The 19,243-nt window shown below is 42.4% G+C and overlaps 1 protein-coding gene across 2 annotated transcripts in view; it reads left to right on the plus strand.

Annotated features, from left to right (window-relative positions):
• Positions 1–17,267, plus strand: part of sfmbt2 (Scm like with four mbt domains 2) — a 40,346-nt gene extending 23,079 nt beyond the window's left edge. For both annotated transcript variants that reach the window (XM_030112930.1, XM_030112931.1), the window contains 16 exons: positions 1,233–1,321; positions 2,569–2,818; positions 2,910–3,007; positions 3,465–3,566; positions 4,597–4,827; positions 5,833–5,959; positions 6,080–6,193; positions 6,288–6,330; positions 7,997–8,064; positions 10,738–10,877; positions 11,219–11,328; positions 13,383–13,558; positions 13,636–13,805; positions 15,768–16,040; positions 16,150–16,272; positions 16,580–17,267. In XM_030112930.1, coding sequence (XP_029968790.1) covers positions 1,233–1,321; positions 2,569–2,818; positions 2,910–3,007; positions 3,465–3,566; positions 4,597–4,827; positions 5,833–5,959; positions 6,080–6,193; positions 6,288–6,330; positions 7,997–8,064; positions 10,738–10,877; positions 11,219–11,328; positions 13,383–13,558; positions 13,636–13,805; positions 15,768–16,040; positions 16,150–16,272; positions 16,580–16,720 — 2,255 coding nt within the window. In that variant the 3' untranslated portion in view covers positions 16,721–17,267. The remainder of the gene's footprint in view (positions 1–1,232; positions 1,322–2,568; positions 2,819–2,909; positions 3,008–3,464; positions 3,567–4,596; positions 4,828–5,832; positions 5,960–6,079; positions 6,194–6,287; positions 6,331–7,996; positions 8,065–10,737; positions 10,878–11,218; positions 11,329–13,382; positions 13,559–13,635; positions 13,806–15,767; positions 16,041–16,149; positions 16,273–16,579) is intronic.
• Positions 17,268–19,243: the final 1,976 nt, after the last annotated feature.

Raw genomic sequence — 19,243 nt, forward strand, 5'->3', positions numbered from 1 at the left:
CATTTTGGGTATTTTAACTCACCATTTAATTTGGTTGAGCATTTATTATGTTTAATGTACTATAATTAATTAATTCTTTAATTTTATACAAATGTCCTTTTTTCAATTTATTTTTAATATAGATTATATCTATGAATTTATTTGTTATACCTTAACCCAGTTTGTGTTTTTTTAATCATGAATTTCTGCAAACTACAAGTACATTATTGATTTATTCTTAAAATATTTATTGATGTGTTGGTTTACATTTTATTTTAAATTATTTGAACATTTTATTCTAACTTAATTTTTTTTACTAAATAATATTAAATTAAAAAATTAATTCTATTGAAGAAATTTTCTTTTAATTCATTAGATTTTACTGTCATTGGAGAGGTCGCTGCCTTATTCTCTTTACTGAACACACCAGTCTCTAAATGTTGCCCTGTGTATTTGTAATTTGTGAAAACTGTGAATGTTTTTCATTTTCTATTAGCGGTTTTGTTTCTCTTCGCCTCATTTGCATTGAGTGTAGATTAATTTGTGGCTTTGATTTTTGACATTTTCTCCATACATGCGGTTTCTTTTGTGACTCACATTCGCGACCTCGGCCTCAACAGCCATTGTGAATTTAGGCGCAGTTTAACACTCGGAGAGGAAGTTGTAATTCACCCGGAGACCTTTGAAGCCTCGGAGAGCGGACGAACGCCGTGGCAGCTCCACCAAACAACAAACTGCAACAATTCAAAGTTTCAGAGCTCCGGCTTGCAGCTGCTGTTTTTGCACATTAATGCAGGAACGGCGGCGTTCAGTAAGCGCCATTACTCTTTCATTTTGATGTGCTCACTCCTGCTGAAGCCTGTCAGACATTGTGCCTCTCCTGACTTCTTTGTGCACAGAAAAAAAAAAGCCTCGAGCAAAACAAATCCAGTTAAAAAAAAACGTAAATCAGAAAGCAGGGCGATCGTTTCTGTAATGGCAGTGATGCTACTGAGACTCTTCCCGGGGAAAAAAATATCTCCTTTTTCACCTCTTTTGCATAAAAACGATCAAACAGAGACATTTATTATTAAAGTGTGGCACACGTGCACTTTTTAACTAACACAATCTGTCACCACGAACCGACTGTAGCGGCGGGGAAAGTTGTTGGTTTGAAGCATGAACGTACTCACGCATGATGCAGCTCTCCCTCTCCCCCCTCGCTCCGGCCGCCCGCCCGTTCTCCAGCGTTTTGTTTTTTCGTCTCTCCGCAGCCATCAAGGAGAAATACAGCGACTGGACCGAGTTCCTGGTCCAGGACCTGACTGGAGCCCGGACGGCGCCGGCCAACCTGCTGGAGGGGGTGAGGGACTCAAATAGCATATTAAACAGAGGGTTATTTTTTTATTTTATATAACTACTGTTATTACTATACTAGTCAAACTGACAAATTACTCAACTTTATCATGATAATATTCAAATATTTGGGGTAATTATGGGTTTTTCATACTTAAAAATATCAATCGTTGCCATTATTATTTATTTTTCTGATTTCTAATTTAATTTTATATTGGTTTGTTTTTTAGCTGTATGATTGTGTACAAGTTTATGTCCCTTTAATAAATCCTTCAGTCATGAAGGTGTCTGTATTTTAGACCTAAGAACAAATTTAAACATATATTTTATAATGTAATCCATATATATTACTTTGATTTAATAGTTTATTTGATTTTATTATCATATGTCTATCTGTCGTGTTTACAGACTGTATCTGAAATTTACTGCTTATATACATCTTACTCTTTCTTCTGGCACAACGCTGGAAAACTCCAGGCTGTGGCACTAATAAAGAAATATCTAATCTAATGTCATGTAATCTAATGTAAGCTGTACTTCTGTGGAGCTAACTGTTCTATCGGTTCATGTGAAATAACTAAACATAAACAGGAAAGTCACTGTCACTCCACCTGATTAATGATCGACGTGAAAATATGAAACGGGGAAAAAAAATAAATAGGGAGCTGTCAAACAATGAGATTTAGGCGTCTCGTCAGAGCTATGTGTTTACATGTAGCTGTGGAGGGCTGCAGTGTCTCACTGCGTGTAAAACACACACACACACACACACACACATCTATATGAACCGTATCAAGCTTCTCATCTCATTGTGTTTCCCAGAATGTCAGATTATTGAAACAAGACAGAGAAAGAGAGAAAGAGCGAGAAGCGGCACACAATAGAAAGAAAGGACCATTGTTGGTCTTTGGAAAAAGTGTGTTTCAAACAAGAAGAAAAAAAAAAAAAGGGAACCTGGCACTTTTTGTCACACTTGTGAACATGCAAACTGAGTGTCTGACTAATTATTGAGACTTCCGTCTCAATCAACACTCAGTGTGAGCGGGCTAATTAAGCATCCTGCCTGGAAACAGGTACGATCAGGTGTCGGCTCGTTTCTCCGTCTTTGGTTTTGTCTCTTCAAACACGCACGCAGGCTGAGGTTTAAACAGAGGTGTGTGCGTCTCTGTGTGTGTGTTATGAAACCGGATTACAGTGGAAGTGAAGACCCACAGTCAAGTGAGTTACTGGATGAAACTGTCCTCTGTGCTTCAGCCTCTGCGGGGTAAGAACACGGTGGACCTGATCGTGGAGGGCTCGGTCCTGGAGCTGCAGGACGCCTCGGACCCCTTCCTCTACTGGCCCGTCCGAGTGCTGCAGAACACCGGGGGGAGGCTGCGTCTGCGCTACGCCGGCCTGTCCGAGGAGCTCCGGGCTCCGGACGCCTGGCTCTTCTACCTGGACGTCAGGCTGCGGCCGCTCGGCTGGGCGCTGGAGAACCAGCTGCGCTTGGAACCGCCCACAGGTAGAAACCCTTTACCGACGCATTTCAGTACACACTACCAAAATAATCCTTTTAAAAATGTAACTTTAGCCCCCTTCTTTCCATCGCTCAGAGCTCAGGACCCTGAAGAGCGCCACCGACTGGCAGCAGGCTCTGGAGGACGCTCGAGGCGATGGACAGAAGAACCCACTGCCGCTGGAGGTCTTCAAGGTGAGACAGATTCATTAACAGCAGAAAAAAAAGAAAGAAAACTACAGTAAAATGAGGCCTGAAATGTCTTTGCAGGCACAGAAAGGCTCAAATTAGCTGAGCTGACTCACTTTCAAAAGTAAAGAGTCTAATAATAGCAAGAAGAACTGGCTTACGTAATGAGTTACAACGATGGCTGCTGGTTACAGAATCATTCAGTGCAGCAGAGCGGCGCAGCCGTTTAGCCTTCAGACCTCCTCTGTGATAAAGAGGATGTGTTACGTTCCCACTCAGTGGATCATGACTGAGGAGAAACACCGGGCTCTGGACTCCACGAGGCTCGACTTGCACAGACTAACATGCAGTCAAAACTGAAAGAAACACTAATGTCGCCCCGATGAAGCCGCGTTGTTTGACCTACATGGAGCGAGATAAAGTGGAGCGCGGCGGTCTGAACCTCTTGGCTTTACTGTGTCAGGACCACGTAGACCTGCCCGAGCACGCCTTCAAGACCGGCATGAAGCTGGAGATGGTCTCTCCGTGGGAGCGGCTGCAGATCTGCCCCGTTTCCGTCACCAAGGTCAGTCCGCACGCCCAGGAACAGAAAGAGATGCTCGGGGTTTGGATTTTCACTCGTGCCTTCCTGAGGAGATGGAACCTTTGATTGATGATTGTTGAAATATGAATCATTAATCTACTGTCTTTGTGTCGCACCTGATAACGCAGGAACAGGTCAAAAGTTTATTATCGCCTCAGGAATCCAGCTGGATAATCATTATAAAACATTACAATCGCTTTATACGTTTTCCTCTGTGTTGGGATATATCATGATCAATCATTAGCTTTTGAAAACAGTTTCCAAGCTGTTTTAACTTTAAATGAAACTCCATTTAAACCGACGGTTGATCGTTAACATGATGGGGCTCAAAGCTCAAACTGCAGGATTTTTGAATTGCTAAAGTTATTAGCTTTTTTTATATTACAGAGGAATTCGTAAGCTTTTAATTTTTTAATTGAAAAGATAAACATAAGTTTTAAAATTTCTTTGGCTAAATGTTAAGATACAATTACTTTGAAAAATGTGTTGCCATTTTTTCAATCAAAGAGACATTTATACACGAAAAAAACCTGCTTTTTTAATTTGTTACTTGATTTTATGATTTAAACAGAAAAAATGTAGAATTTTCTAAAAAAAATAAAAATATTTGTTTAAAAAGGCTTGGTTTTTGTTGAAGTAATCCATGTAGTAACAAAAATGAGAAAAATATGTTTTGTCTCACCTTTTCTTAAATAAATGTACATCTTAACCTAACCTAAATAATTCATTTTATTTTTTTTTTTATTCAGGCTTGAATTTACTTTAAAAAAATCTTACAAAGGTTCAGTTTTTCTTACTTCTTTCGATGAATAGAAAGTGTTTGAGTTCTGTTTACAGTGTTGAATTGTGAATCATGAACATTTTTAATAGAGAAATTAAAATTGAACATTTAAAATCAGTTGTTCTCTTATGTATTTTTGAGCTTTCACTTTGAGTTAAACTTGATCCAGGAGCTCCTCTGATAAAAGAAACCGGATTTTAAAGCCTCTCCGTGTCCGTCTCCCCGCCGCAGGTCTACAGCGAGATCTACTTCCAGGTGACGCAGGACGACCTCTCGGCGGACGCCCAGCCCCGCTCGGTGGTGTGCCACGCCGGCTCGCCGGGCATCCTGCCCGTGCAGTGGTGCCTGAAGAACGGCGTGACCCTGGAGAGGCCGCGCGGCCTCGGCGGGCCCGACTTCGACTGGGCCGACTACCTGAAGCAGAGCGGGACGGAGGCGGCGCCCGACGGCTGCTTCCCCGACGTAAGAACTCCTTTTGGATATTTTCTTACTTAAACTTAGACTGGTTGTGTAGTTGTAATATTATCAACACTATGAATAAAGCAGAAAAGGGAAAAACATGTAGAAATTTTAACATATATTTAGGGGAAAAAAAATCATTGTGTTATGATAAAAGAAGAAAAGATGCAAAAGCATCATTTTGGATAAATTTCCAGCTTGTTAATGAGTCTCTGATTGATATTTTCAATCTTCAAAACTTCAGACTATATTTCATGCTTGTTTTCAATGATATTTCATGACAGCCAATGTCAGTTGTTGACGAAGGCTGTTTCACAACACGGAAATAAGAACAACTTTTCTATAAGTCTCATTCTGTATGAAAGCGGATGCCTTTAAGAGACCAGTCTGAACAGTAAAACATGCAAAATAAGAGCTTTTCACCAATCAGCTGAAAAATCTAAAATGATTTAAAAAAAAGCCTATCATGAAATCTGGAGGATCTTAAAAGAAAAGACATCAAAATGAGTCCAATAGAACATAAAACCTGCGTTATCTAGTGTGTTTTTCAGTGGATAATGTGATGAGAGAATGTCTGACTGAAAAACATATTTGATGCTAATGAGAAATATGAAAACATAGCTGGACTGATAGTGTACATCTGATCAAAAACATTACATTTAGACATGTTTTGAAATGTGACTGTTTAAATAGAGCTCTCTGAAAAACATGTACAATGACAATTTCCCCATTTCCTTACCAGAAAAGACTAGAAATGTGATTTGTGATTCTAAATTCTGCAGAATGGACACAAAAAAATTATTCTGAATTAGTGAATGTGTGGAATTTTTAAATGTTTGAAAAAGATGATTTTTTTTTTTTTTTATCTTTACAGGGAAATACAGATTAAATCCATTTGCATGTGTGGTAATGTGAGCCTGAGGTTAGATCACTGTCCTGAATTTAAAATCAACTCTACCGCCTCTCTTGTTCTTGTGTGTTTGTGTGTGTGTGTGTGCGCGCGCACAGACGTGGCAGAGCAGAGGCTTTGCCAAGGACATGTGGCTGGAGGCGGTGAACCCTCACCGGCCGGCGGAGGTGTGTGTGGCTCAGATCACACAGGTCAGAGGACGCCTACTGTGGCTCCGACTGGAAGGTATTTACGTGTGTGTGTGTGTGTGTGTGTGTGTGTGTGTGTGTGTGTGTGTGTGTGTGTGTGTGTGTGTGTGTGTGTGTGTTAACCCGTCCCACTCCTGACTAACTCACCTGTCTGCAGGTGTGTCGAAGCCTCTGTCGGAGATCATCGTGGACGTGGAGTCCACCGACATCTTCCCTGTGGGCTGGTGTGAGGCCAACTCTTACCCTCTGACCCCCCCACTCAAAGCTGTGTGTACGTACACACACACTCACACACACCCAGGTGTATTACACCCCGGGGTGACGGCTTCATGCAGCGTTTCTCTCTCTCTTTTCCCTCCCTGAAGGCCAGAAGCAGAAGAAAATAGCAGTCGTCCAGCCGGAGAAACAGTAAGAACGATGAACTTCTGTCTAAAACTGATCACATCTCAGACCTGCAGCGTCTGATCAGGTCATTTTATCTTTATGGAGATGAAAATAGTGATTTCTGTGCCGTTTTCTTCTGCATGCGCTGCGATAATATTCCTACATTTTCTATAAAGAGCCGCGAGTGTTTGACTCGTTCTCTTTAATTAGCTTCACAGCAGGGGATCCAGCCTGCTAAACTCTCTCCGTGCACAATAACATAATGTATTTCTTTTAAATGAGCTCTTGCTTGAATTTCAGACAATTTATACATTCATTTCCATAACTTCAATGTTTCACACAGAGACAATTATACAGCTATTTTCACTTAAATAACAGCGCATGATATTAAAACGGAATACATTTGTGTTCCTAAAAAGAAAATTGCTCAAAGTATGTCAGAAAATGTTCAATTCATCATGTTTCTAATCAGGTTTTTTTAGACAAGAACTTGCAGACACTGAATGTCAGTTAGGGTTTTAAAAAAAAGCCATGTTGACAATCCTGACACATAATTATTTGTTTTTCTAATATGCATCATGGTTGTTTTTTGTGTTTCATTTAGCTTTACAGGAAGGACTCAGTCAGTAGGATTGCTCTTTTTGAAGCACGTATTATTCTGTGTCTATCAGATTGACTTTGAAAGAAAAAATAGCGGGAATTTAAAAATATTCCAAGCAATACAGGACAAAGAAGTGACTTTTTAACAGATTCTTTATCAGATAAGTCTTTCTTTGAAACCCTGGTGCTGTAGATTTCCTGAAATAAAATGCAGCTGTATAAAGGAAAATTATTAAACTGAGCAGCGGAGTTCAGATGTGTCTAATTAAACGAGTAAGGCAATCTGTCGCTCCTCCAACAACCTGCAAATGTCCCTATTTTCACTTCCACCTCAGGTGAGCCTTTAACAGGATTGTGCTCACCTGCAGACACACAGATGCGTGTGGATTACAGATTTTGTCGCCCTCAGCAGGATTTGCCGGAAGGTTAGATCCCAATCGGGACTGGTAACGTTCGTTTGAATCACTGAGCACTACTGAAGCGCCAAACGAAGCTCTGGAGGCGACCAGACCCAGTCCACACAAACAGGAAGGTAGCACTGAATGAGCCTGTCAGTCCTCAAGAAGGGCAAAGAGAGCCCACTGATTTTTTGTTTTTTTTTTAGTCTTTCTGTCCTTCACCTGAGAGGAAATCCAAACTAAAGTAAATCTGGGGAAAAGCCCTGAAGGGGTTTTCTCCGTGTCTCCTCTGTGTCACAGACATTAATTGAAACTGTGGCTTTTTAGAGGAGGGATTGCTTTCCCGTGGCGCTGATTGATTTTGGTGACGGATGGCGAGCCGCTGTGGTTGACGGCGAGCGAAGCCCCGGGAGTGTGAAGGTTTGGGGGGGGGGGGGGGGGGGGGGTGGGGGGATCAGAGAACAGGAGAAAGATGAAGTGTGGGGCAGCAGTTTGTCAGACCTCTCCTCCATCCACGAGGCACATTGCTCACCCTCAGGGGGAATCCCTCCGTCAGTCCCCCGCATGCTTGAAGTCGCGGTGGCCGTTCCGCGGATCGATGGCTCGGCCGCTGCGTTGCTTCCTGTTCAATTAGCCGGGCTGTGTCATTCCATTGATGAGCCTGATTGGATTGATCGCCTCTCGTCCTCCAGGTTGGCTCCGTCCCAGCCGGCGGAGACGACCCCCGCCAACCACTGCCTGCCCGTCGCCGTGGATACAGGTAACCGGAAGCCACATGACAAGGGAATGCAACGGGTCGCTGAGGGGAAGATGCTCTATTATCAGATTTAAAAAAACAAAAAAGATGCAGACAGCAACATTCATTCAGAGATGCTCGTGTGAGGACGGGATGAGTTCAGGGTCAGCGGGACACAACAGGACAACAACAGGAGAAAGCAGCTTCACGGAATGCTCCGTTAGCTGGAGGAGAAGCTTAGGAAGAGACAGCAGCTTTGAAACGGTTAGCCTGCTCGTCAACTTCAGTAACTGTTACTGAGTTACTAATTTTATTACAGTAATCAGTCACTATCACCTCCTGTTAAAGTAAGTGTTACGGGAATATATGTTTGTCATCTAATGGATTAAAGGAATACTCCTGAAGATTTTGGACCCACGCCGTATCCCTATCATCTACAAAGTCAGATAAGCTCATGAATGCCTTTTTTCTGTCTGTGCGTCCACGACTGGATCCCAGCTGTTAGCATCGTAGTTAGCTTAGCTCAGCTGCTGGAGGTTAAGAGGAAACAGAGCCGGACTGAGGAAAGTGGACAAAATACTCCTTCCAGTGGTCCAGGGGACGGCGTATTAGCACATGAAGTAATCCGAATGGTTATAAAAATTTTTTAAAAGACGTTCAATCCGTTAAAATAATGTGTCGATACACACAGATCTGCACAAGCATAGTGCTCCGCGGAAGGATATACCAGGCGCACAGCGGCTGAGTCCATGGCTTCTACTGCTGTGCTCCGGTATATCCTTCCGCAGAGCACTGCGCATGCGCAGGTCTGTGTATCAAAACGTTATTTTAACAGATTGAAAAGGAAAACACGTCTTTTAAAATTTTTTATAACTATTCAGATTTACTTCCCGTGCTAATACGCCGTCCCCTGGACCACTGGAAGGAGTATTTTGTCCACTTTCGTCAGTTCGGCTCTGTCTCCTCTTCACCTCCCGCAGTTGAGCTAAGCTAACTATGATGCTAACAGCTGGGAGCCAGGCACTGGACGCACAGACACAACAAAGGTATTTATGAGCTTATCTCACTTTGTAAATGATAGAGATACGGCGTGGGTCCAAAATCTTCGGAGTATTCCTTTAATTTTTTGCAGGATACTATTAAAATACTTGATACTAGTCTTTTATATATGTCTAACAGAGGAAATATAACTGTTACAGCAGATAGAGTTGTGTTTTGGCCTATTACAGATAAATAAATACACCATAAACACAGCTTTTCAAAAGCTTTTTCTTAAACATGGTTGTATAAAATGTCTATAAATATCCCACGAGCCGTTTGTCTCCATGTTTTTTCAGTCCTTCAGTGGAAATAAATGCCCGTCCTTGCGGCTCCATTTTGCTCTTTGTTTCATTTCCTCCTGGCTGAAAGGTTTATTGTATTTTCTCTTACAAAACAATATAGTACTCGCGCACGTGCAGAATTATTCTCGTGCTGGCTGACCGTCGTACAATAAACGGCCGTTATCTGGGAGCTGAAACCTTTTCTTGATATCAGATTTTATTCGAGTGCGGCTGCATCGGGAGAACTGTGGGTTTGTTTGGCTTTTTATCAGCTGGAAACAGAAGAATTCTCCTCCCACAAACACAAACTTGAAGCCAGAACGGCAGCATTCTTCATTTAATCATGTTAAAGCGCTTTTAAGGGAATCTGGCTCCTCCTGAATGTGAAATACAGGTTTTACACACAATCGCAAGCCGACAGGTTTGAAACGAGCCCTGAGGTGAAACGCACGGTAAATCACCGAATGACTGTACGCAAGTTTCATTCTCAACTTACCGCAATACCAGAAACCTCGTGCTTCAGCATTATTTGTAAGCTGCGCAGTTGAAAGAACACACTGACTGATTTATTAGGGCGTGTTCCGCTTTTGTTTTCACTTCCAAATGTGGCTAAGTATTTAAAATAACTCGGCTCAGCCGGCCTTTTGTTTCAATCTGTCACGCCCTTGTGAATCCTCAGTAAAGCCGGTGTCTATATGTGTGTGTGTGTGTGTGTGTGTGTGTGTGTGTGAGAGAGAGAGAGATCAGCCCATCCTGGCTTGAAGTATTAGATGAAGATGGATAAATGTTACCTAGACCAGGTGTGACAAACATATGACCCATAGGCCAAAACCTGCTCCAATCCGGCCAAAGCATCGAACAAAGAATAAAGATTTCAAATAAAACATTAACATAAAAACATAAATAAATAAGTAAACCTTCTTAAGACTAGCAAACACAACACAAACTAGCATTAGCCACAGGGGGAGTTTGTAAATCCATGTGCAATGCAACAGCTATAGGGAAAGTATTCCGGAGGTTCCATTAAAATTGACTTTATGTTGACATTGTCATCATTTTCAGTTGAAGTTGTTTGTTTTTTATGAAAATACAGATATTTGGATCACATATACTCTGCGTCACAACAAAGAAAAACCTGAAAGTTTAAAATTAAAGGTCATTATGGCTCCATTTTACTGGTCTGGCCCACACAAGATGAAACTATGTGGCCTTTGAACTAAAATGTGTTTGACTCTCCTGTTTCAAATCATCTATTTGTTCACTCTGAGTCAGTAATAAGGACGGCCCTGATGCTGGCATAGAAAACACAAAATGTGCTTATCTTCCTCCAAAAGGAGAAATTACTCCTCAACCCTTCTTTTCTCTTCTCCTCCAGGTGCACCCAACGGACGATACTGCTGCTCCAAGATTTTCGTGAACCACCGCTGCTTCTCGGGGCCGTACCTCAACAAGGGGCGCATCGCCGATCTGCCGCAGGCGGTCGGACCCGGGAAGTGCTCGCTGGTCCTCAAAGAGGTGGGCCGATGTGCGGGAGTTGGGGGGGGTTAGACGTGGGGCTAATCAAAGTGGGGGGGGGGGGGCGAGGCGGCCCGGTCTAGTTAACCACCTGCCGTTTCCCAGCAGTGCCTCCGTCTTAATGTGACGACCTGTCTGTCAGGTGTGTTTACGCAGAAAAACAGCCTCCTGATTTCTCCGGGGACTCTTCCCGCACGCGTGCGAGAGTCGATCCGGGCGGTCTTGTTTGGACGCCGCTCGGCGTGCGCGCGCGCGCTCACTTGTGATTTCTCTCGAGAAGTGTTCACTTGAACCTGGAGGGGTTTTTTTTTTTTTTCTTTTCTGTTTTTGTTTTCCTCCAGCTGCTGAGTCTGCTGATCAACTCCGCCTACAAGCCCGGACGAGTCCTGAAGGAGCTGCAGGAGCTGGAGGATCCGGGCTGGGACTGCCAGGAGGAGACCCTCAAAGCCAAGTGAGGAGAAAAGATTAAAAAAAATAAGAATTTTATTTGATTCACCTGTTTCTCTATTGGTTTTACGCCTTTAACTCTTTATAGGATGCTCAAATGCTATTTTATATTGCAAGTATTTTTAAAAATCAACCACCACATTACAATTAAATCTTTTGCCTACTAGCCTAAACCTGACTGAAATTACACATATGTCACATTTTTCTTGTTGAAAACGGGTTTGACTGCCCCTAAAAAATTACTGAAGGGGTTTCAAACATAAGGTCCATGGGCCAGATATGCCTCAGAAGAGGTTTCAATCTGGCCTACCAAACCAACAAGCAAGTGGTGAAAAATACAAATAAAACACTGATTTTTTTTAAAAATAAATTGCTTAAAAGTCGCAGAGAAAACATGACAATGGGGTCCAAACTGAGATATTTGCACGAAAGCGAGCTACCTCAATGCTATTAAATTAGCCTGAAAACCATGTGACCGGGGGGAGTTTGTTAAAACAGCCATCTTTTTGACATTTTCATCACATGTACTCTGCGCCACAGCAAAGAAAAACTTCAAGGTTTAAAATTAAAAGGTATTTTTGTGATATTTTAGCTTTATTGTCTTTGGAAAAAAATTACATTGTAGAAAAAAAATACACAAAATAGACATTAGACTTACTTAAATACTTAGTGTCCTCAGAACTTTAAGATGAATCAGTGCGGTCCAACTCCCACTCTAGTGTTTATGAGAAGGAACAAAACATGGCTCCTCAGAGTCCACTCACTGAATATTTGATGCTGTTTTTCTGTTGGTTCTTTGTAAAGTCTGCATTTTTTCGCCAGCTGCACGTAGCTAAACTCCTCCTGTCTCATCAGAACATTCCAGTTTTTAGGGGCTAAAAGGAGGAAGAATCGAGCAACAGTAGCTTCTACTGAGTTGCCTGCGGAGCACGGCGATCGCATTCAGTTTCGGAGGAGTTACTTTTAATCTTTCTGGGGCATCCACTGCCCAGAGAGCCAATTTATTTCTGACTGGGATGAACAGAGGGTTCAATTAATCCACAACAGAAGAAGAGAAAAGGCATTTTTTAATTCATTTAGAATTCTGACCTGTCTGGTTTCCTCTATTGTCGTCAGTAGGTAATAACGTACGTAGGGCTAATGAATGAAAGAGGAAAAATTACCCAAATTGTGAGTTACTAAAGGTTCAGAAGATGGTTCATTATTATTTCAGTTTTACCTGAAAACAGTTGAAGAGCAGCTCTGGTACTGTTTCAATAAACCTGTTTAAAGGAGGAAAGTAACTATACACACTCTGGGTTTTTTATGGACACCGTTAACACATTCATGAGTGTGTTTTCTAATTTATCGTGGCTTGTTTGAAAGTATTGATTAGGTGAACTCTAAGACCTTAGAGTTGTTTGTTAACACACTGGGTCACTGTTGGCCACATGTTTACCTGTTCAGCATCAAAAATGCAGCAAAAAATGTGACAAAACAAAAAAAACAGTTTTGAAATGAATAAACGTTTTAATGCCTTAATTCTTAGATTCTGTTTTTTCAGGGTTTCTTCAGTTTCCGTGTAAATGGACATAGTTTTCAAAACGTTGTCGTGTCAATGCAAAACTTCTGAAATAAAAATACCAAAACAATGCATTTTCCCTTGAGAAGCTGTCGTAAACGGAGCCTTTTCTTCCTTTTCTAAAAGCTGCCTGCATGTGGTCAGCTTAGCCTATGTCAATTATATTATCAATCTTTTAAGAAGCACTATCGTCCATCATGTTTGCGTTGATAAAATTAATCTTTATGGTGTCAAAAAAAAAAAAATGTTAATCTCTCCTGAGTCCCTAATAGCTGAGCTCACTTTCCCTGGCCTCAGTCATCCGCTGCAATGTTGTGAAATTGACCTTGTGGGACGTTCCTGTGTCGTCCTCATCAGCCGGATGATGTAAAATCCTCAAAACAGCCCACTTTCCCCCCTTGCTGCACAGGCAGTCATCTTCGATGTATTAAGGATAGCAGTCGCTGTCCTCATGCATAAAAAAGTCTAACCGCCACTGCTCTTTTGCCCCCTCCCAGATACAAAGGGAAAACGTATCGCTCCACTATCCGGATCGTCCGCCTCGTCGATCAGATCCCGGACTTCTGCCGTAAAGTGTGCGTGAAGCTGCAGTGCTGCCCGAACCTCTTCAGCCCCGTCCTGGTGACCGACAAGTGCCCCGAGAACTGCTCCGTCCAGACCAAAACCAAATACAGTGAGTGGAGGCCCACACGGGAGCCGCGGGCGGCGCCGGGTTCAGCCCGACTTCATCTCCTGCGCGTCTCTCCGCAGCGTATTACTACGGGAAGAAGAGGAAGCTGGCCAAGCCGGTGGGAGGCGAGGACACAGCCGAGGGAGACCTGACCAAGCCGGCGCGCCGCAGGAAGAAGAGGAAATCTATCTTCGTTCAGAAGAAGAGGCGCTCGTCTGCGGTGGACTACACTCCCGCGGGATCCCCACAGGTGAGAGCGCACTTCATCTCTCTCTCTCTCTCTCTCAACCTAAACCCCGTCGTGACGGCGTGGATTCATGCAAACAGACAGGGGAGGAGGTGCAGAGCTTCACTGCTGCATACGTGCATATACCTGCCCCTGGGTGGAGGGATTTATTGTATACCGCACCTAAAAATAGCCGCCTCACTTTGCAGCACTCGATTATGTTACAGTCCTCCTTGTAATCTCCAGTGTTTACCGCACACAGATGCTTGAACCTTTCAAAAAAAAAAAAAAAAAGTGCAGCGACACAATCTGGGGACAAGAGCAGCCTGAGGGAAGCAGCGTCCCTCACCTCCAATCTGTAACTCCACCAGCTCCACATCAGATCGCTGAACTTTTAAACTCAAAATCTGCTTTTTGTTTGCGCCGACGAGACGATGGCTGCGAGCTGCAGAGGAGGGCGACGTCAGGAAGGAGACGACGCAACAGACATAAGCTGAGACAACAACGTTACGTCAGAGCCGAGCGCCCGCGTGGAAAAGTCAAGAGTTCAGACGCAGAGCAAAGCATGGAACAGGTCAAAAAAAAAAAAAAAATTGGAAATTTCAATCAAAGGATGGCATACAAGGATCTGGAATCCAAATGTAACTCACAATAGAACACAGAGAACATATCAGACGGTCAAAATAGCTTGTTTTAAATTTAGTGGCTGCTGTACAAGTTGGAAAAGTGACACTAACTAAAAAGAAAAAAAAAAAAAACAGGAGAAGCATTTTGTGGCGAATTGGGTTCATTTGAAAACATTCTGATGAATTCTGATAGAAAAATAAGACGATTTATTGAAGCTCCACCAATGAATCAAGAGTTTATACAACAGCCAACATGACCAGATATTAACCAGACATTAAAAAATAAAAACCTCAAAATCAGCAACTTTACAAGCAGAGGGATGAAATGACTTTGGTAAAGTCAACAAAAAGTCAATTGTTATGAAAATTGATATACTGGATAAAATATTTTGCATAGTCTACAGTTTGCTGCCTTTGTGCACCTAGTGATGAATGAAAGACTACAAAATTCTACAATCTATAAAAGTGGGAGGAAGATGCTCTATAATCTGGATGTTAGGATTCTTTTCATATATCATTATATTAATCTGTAACTAATAATATTCTTTGAAAACTAAAGACAATGCAGAAAAGTCTTCAAAATACAGTTACTGTACCTTTGAAATATGAATGATTACAGACTGTGTCATTAAGAAATGTTTGTTCTTTTTTAAGCACAGAAACACAAACCTGCTCTTTCCTAAGGGCAATGAATGCATCATAAGTATATTTTAGGATTTTCCTTCAACAAAACTTCAGTTTCCCTCAAACAAGCAGATGATCGGGTTTTAGTCTGGGACAGTCTGATGGTTTGTAACGAGGCCACATTAAAGGCCACTCCTACTTTCTCTGTAGCTTAAAGTGATCTTTTTTTTCCCTTCTTCTCCTTCCAGTCTGTTTTTTTTTTCTGCAAAGTCGCCACTCCAAAGCATTTTCAGACATAATTCTTGTTGCTTTAGTTATAAAACAGACCTTGGAGTGACTTGTCTTCCTGCCAGAAAAGAAAAGAAAAGAAAAAAAAAAAAAACCTTCTTAAATCTTCTTAAAACTCGTTCCTGCTCTTTTGGGTCTTTTCACGAGGCCGCTCACAGCAACTCTGACTCGCTTTTTGGGGACACGAGAAATGTCACAAATCTCAAAACAACATCCCACTCAGGGAGGAAAATCAGGAAGAGAGGCTGAGCGAGCGCAGATGGTCAGGGAGGACTGAAATTTAGTTTTGATAAAGGACACGAGGTTCAGTAATAGGAGATGGTTGTGATTAATAATTAATGCAAATTAATCAATGTAAAAAAGAATTGTCATAAGTCGCAGTCACATGGCAGAATTATAATGACAAATGTCTTTTTAATTGTTTGATTATTGATTTGTCTCCCTGCAGGACAGCGACGAAGGCGACGAGGATGACGACACGCCGCTGCAGTCGGGCAGTGAAGGGACGAGCTCGGAGCCGCGCGAGGACCACACCGACGCCTCGTCCGTGGAGGCGACCAGCAGCCGCCCCCGCCGCGCCGCCGCTCTGCGCCGAGTCGTCACCGCACGAAGCACCGCCGACAGCCAGGAGGCGGCCGCTGGCGGGCGCCGGAGGTCCACCCGCTCGCTGGCCGCCAGCAACCGGAACAAGTATCAGCCGGCCGAGGGACAAGACGTCCAGGTGAAAACCAGGAGGCTGACGGCTGCAGATCCGCCTGATTAACGGACAATGAAGTCAAATGGATTCTAACTTGTTGTTTGTAATCCTGCGATCTGTGGCGTGTGTCGAGGTGGAGGAGGACGAGGGTCAGCTGGTGCTGGACAGAAACCCTCTGGAGTGGAGCGTGGACGAAGTGGTCCAGTTCATCAACTCCACGGACTGCGCGTCTCTGGCCAACATCTTCCAGGAGCAGGTAAACAGTCTGAGCGGCTCCTTTTTTTCTATCATTATAAATTTGGATTTCTTAAAAAAAAAGAAGGATAAAACTGTTCTCATACGTGCACCACAATGAGGTGGAAAAGGGTTTCCAGTTCCTGCTGCTGGATTCTGCTGCATTTAAATGACATTAAGCGCTGGTGTCTGCGTTGTGTCAGATTTTATGACTGAGAGAAACCAAAACATTTCAATAGACTGGAACAGAACAGAAGTCACTCCCAGAGGGACATTCTTGAACGGCGTGGCTCTACACAGAATACCTGGAATGTTGTCTGGTCCTGCAGGACATCGACGGCCAGGCCCTGCTGCTGCTGACCCTGCCCACCGTGCAGGAGTGCATGGACCTGAAGCTCGGACCCGCCATCAAGCTGTGCCACCAGATCGAGCGCGTCAAGGTGGCCTTTTACAGACAGTTCGCCAACTGAGCGGCGAGGAGGACTCTTACTGAGCTGAAGGAGGTTTCTGTGTGAAGACATTTCGTACGGCGAGTCGAGAAGCTACAAACTGGTTCCTGAAGACTTTCTGTTTCTTACTTTCCTTATTATTTGTGATCGAGGTCCATCATAGAGTTTGAGTTCAAGAAGACGTTTCCCCTCGCGTTTCTTTTGTGTGAAGTAATTGGTCCTGAAAAGTATATTGGAAAAGTATTTAACAAACCAAGGAGTAATATATTTGGAATATTTATTGCTATCCCTATTTATGAGGAATGATCTGTGTTATTTGGATGTGGAGAGAAAAATTGGAGAGCTCTATTTTATGATCAGTATGAAGTTAAAACAGGAAGCAGGACGATCCAGATCACCGCGGGGGTTTTGTTTTTCCCCTCATTGTTACACACACACACACACAGACACACACACACACACACACACAAACACGAAACAATCATGGAAGCGATTTTTGTGTCCATCTATGCAAATGTGTTGCAGATATTTTTGATATGTGATAAAATAAATTTCTATTGATTTGTAAGTTTTTATTGCACATTTTTCTTCTCACTGAGGATTTCCCCTCCATTCAGATGAAGCTCGGATGTCAAAGGTTCTGAACAGTGTCTGTTAAAGAAAACACATACATAATGTCAATATTCATCAAAAATGGAGCATCAGTGGCGCAGTTTGCCAATAAAAAGCAGTTTTACGTGTACTGTAATCTCAAGGAGCAACTTTACTTTTAGCCTTCGTATCATTCATATTTAATTACGATGATAAAAGAAAAAGCTAATGAGCTTCTCTTTCAGTGTCCCTTTAATCTGTCTCCTTTATGTAACCTTAATCATCAGGCTAAAAGTGAAGCTTCACTTTGAAGTTTACTTCAAGCTTCACTTTGAGCTTTTTCTTGCTAAATCGCGCTAAAAGTGAGGCTAACCGGCTCGAAGAGGGAGCTCTTAAATTGTTCCTCAAGCTGGAATATTATAAAAATGATTCCAATAATTGACAGTAAATAGGCCACATTCGAAAGAATAAATATTCACAGTGTCAGAAATACAAATGCAGGACTGAGGACAGGTCTTAAAACTGTAAACGATTTGATTACAGCTACAACATTACGGCACCGTGTTGATATCATTATGTTTAATGGGGCAGAAAGTAGAAATAAAGTGACCTGCTGGCTCCGGTTTATCAAACAACAGCTACTTTTGAACTCTATTAGACATTTTATAGGCAGGCCACCGCTCGCTCGCCGCGGCAAAATAACAGCAATTACCCCCTTCTGTGGCCACGGTGGCTGTTTGGTGTAGAAACACCAAGATCCAGTAGTGCTGCATCGGTCAGGCATGCAACACATAACACACACACACACTTTGAATGGAGTCACTCTCAATAAGAGCTACCTTACACTGTTGCCTGGCAACCTGATATCAAGCGTCTGCTTTGCATGATTTTCTTTATTTCTCCTGGAGAATACAAGCTGAGTGGCGACAGGCGAGGAGTAAACAGCCGGCCGAGGTGAGTTTCTGATGTTCCCGTCTCGGGGTTTAATTGTCTCGCTTCCACACGACGACTCAACATATCGAGTCGCGTCCAGACACGATCAAAGCTCATCTTTATCTCCACCGACAGGCCACAACCTGTCAGGGCGGGACATTTACACAACTTAAACTGCTATACTTGTTTCTTGGGTGAGTAGCACACACAACTTTTCATATTGCACATAAGCACTACAGTCGCAGTCAGCAGCTTTCATAGAATAGAAATGGATTATTGGGTGTGTTGTGAACCTTTATCACGTGTTAACAGAGCTCAGTGACAAATTTGATGCATCGCTGTGGAAACAATCGATGCTAACAACACCCTGGATGGTTCTTCTTGTCATATTTTACATTTCTGTTCATCACTAAAATGAATTCTGAATTCAATGTGAAGCCTGACGTTCAGCCTGTGATCACCTCCGCAGCCTCCATCATGAAGTGATTTTTGATTGAAAACTTGACAACTTTGTTTTTATTTTTACCATTTTTTTAAATTTATATATGTTTTTGGAAAATTATTGATTTTTCTCCAAACTGCTTCAAAAGTTAAAGCAACTTATAACGGCAAAAACAGCTCAAATTGCAAAAAAAGAAAAAGTCCAAATAAGTGAAAAGTGCAAAAAAAAAAAAGCTGGACCTGCTCAAAAATATTACTAGAAACTCCTACTAGACAGGTGGTCATGGCAAAAAAAAAAACTAGTAGTCTTAACAGAAAACAATTAGTTGTAGTGGAAAACTGGGAGTATGACTGAAAATAGTAATACTGCAAGTATTAGTATCAAAAAACTAGCAGTCCAACTAAACAACTTGTAGCACTACTAAACAAGTAGTCTGTTGGAATGCAAGAAAGAAAGCCAGTAATCCTATTAGAAAACTAGTGATATTAGAGAATGAGTCGCCCTTGAAAACTCAGTCATCCGTCTAGATTTCATCACAGTTCCCAAATGTTTCCTTACCTAAGAGGGAAAAATGCAAT

Source organism: Salarias fasciatus, chromosome 17, assembly GCF_902148845.1.
Source record: "Salarias fasciatus chromosome 17, fSalaFa1.1, whole genome shotgun sequence".
Lineage (NCBI taxonomy): Eukaryota > Metazoa > Chordata > Actinopteri > Blenniiformes > Blenniidae > Salarias > Salarias fasciatus.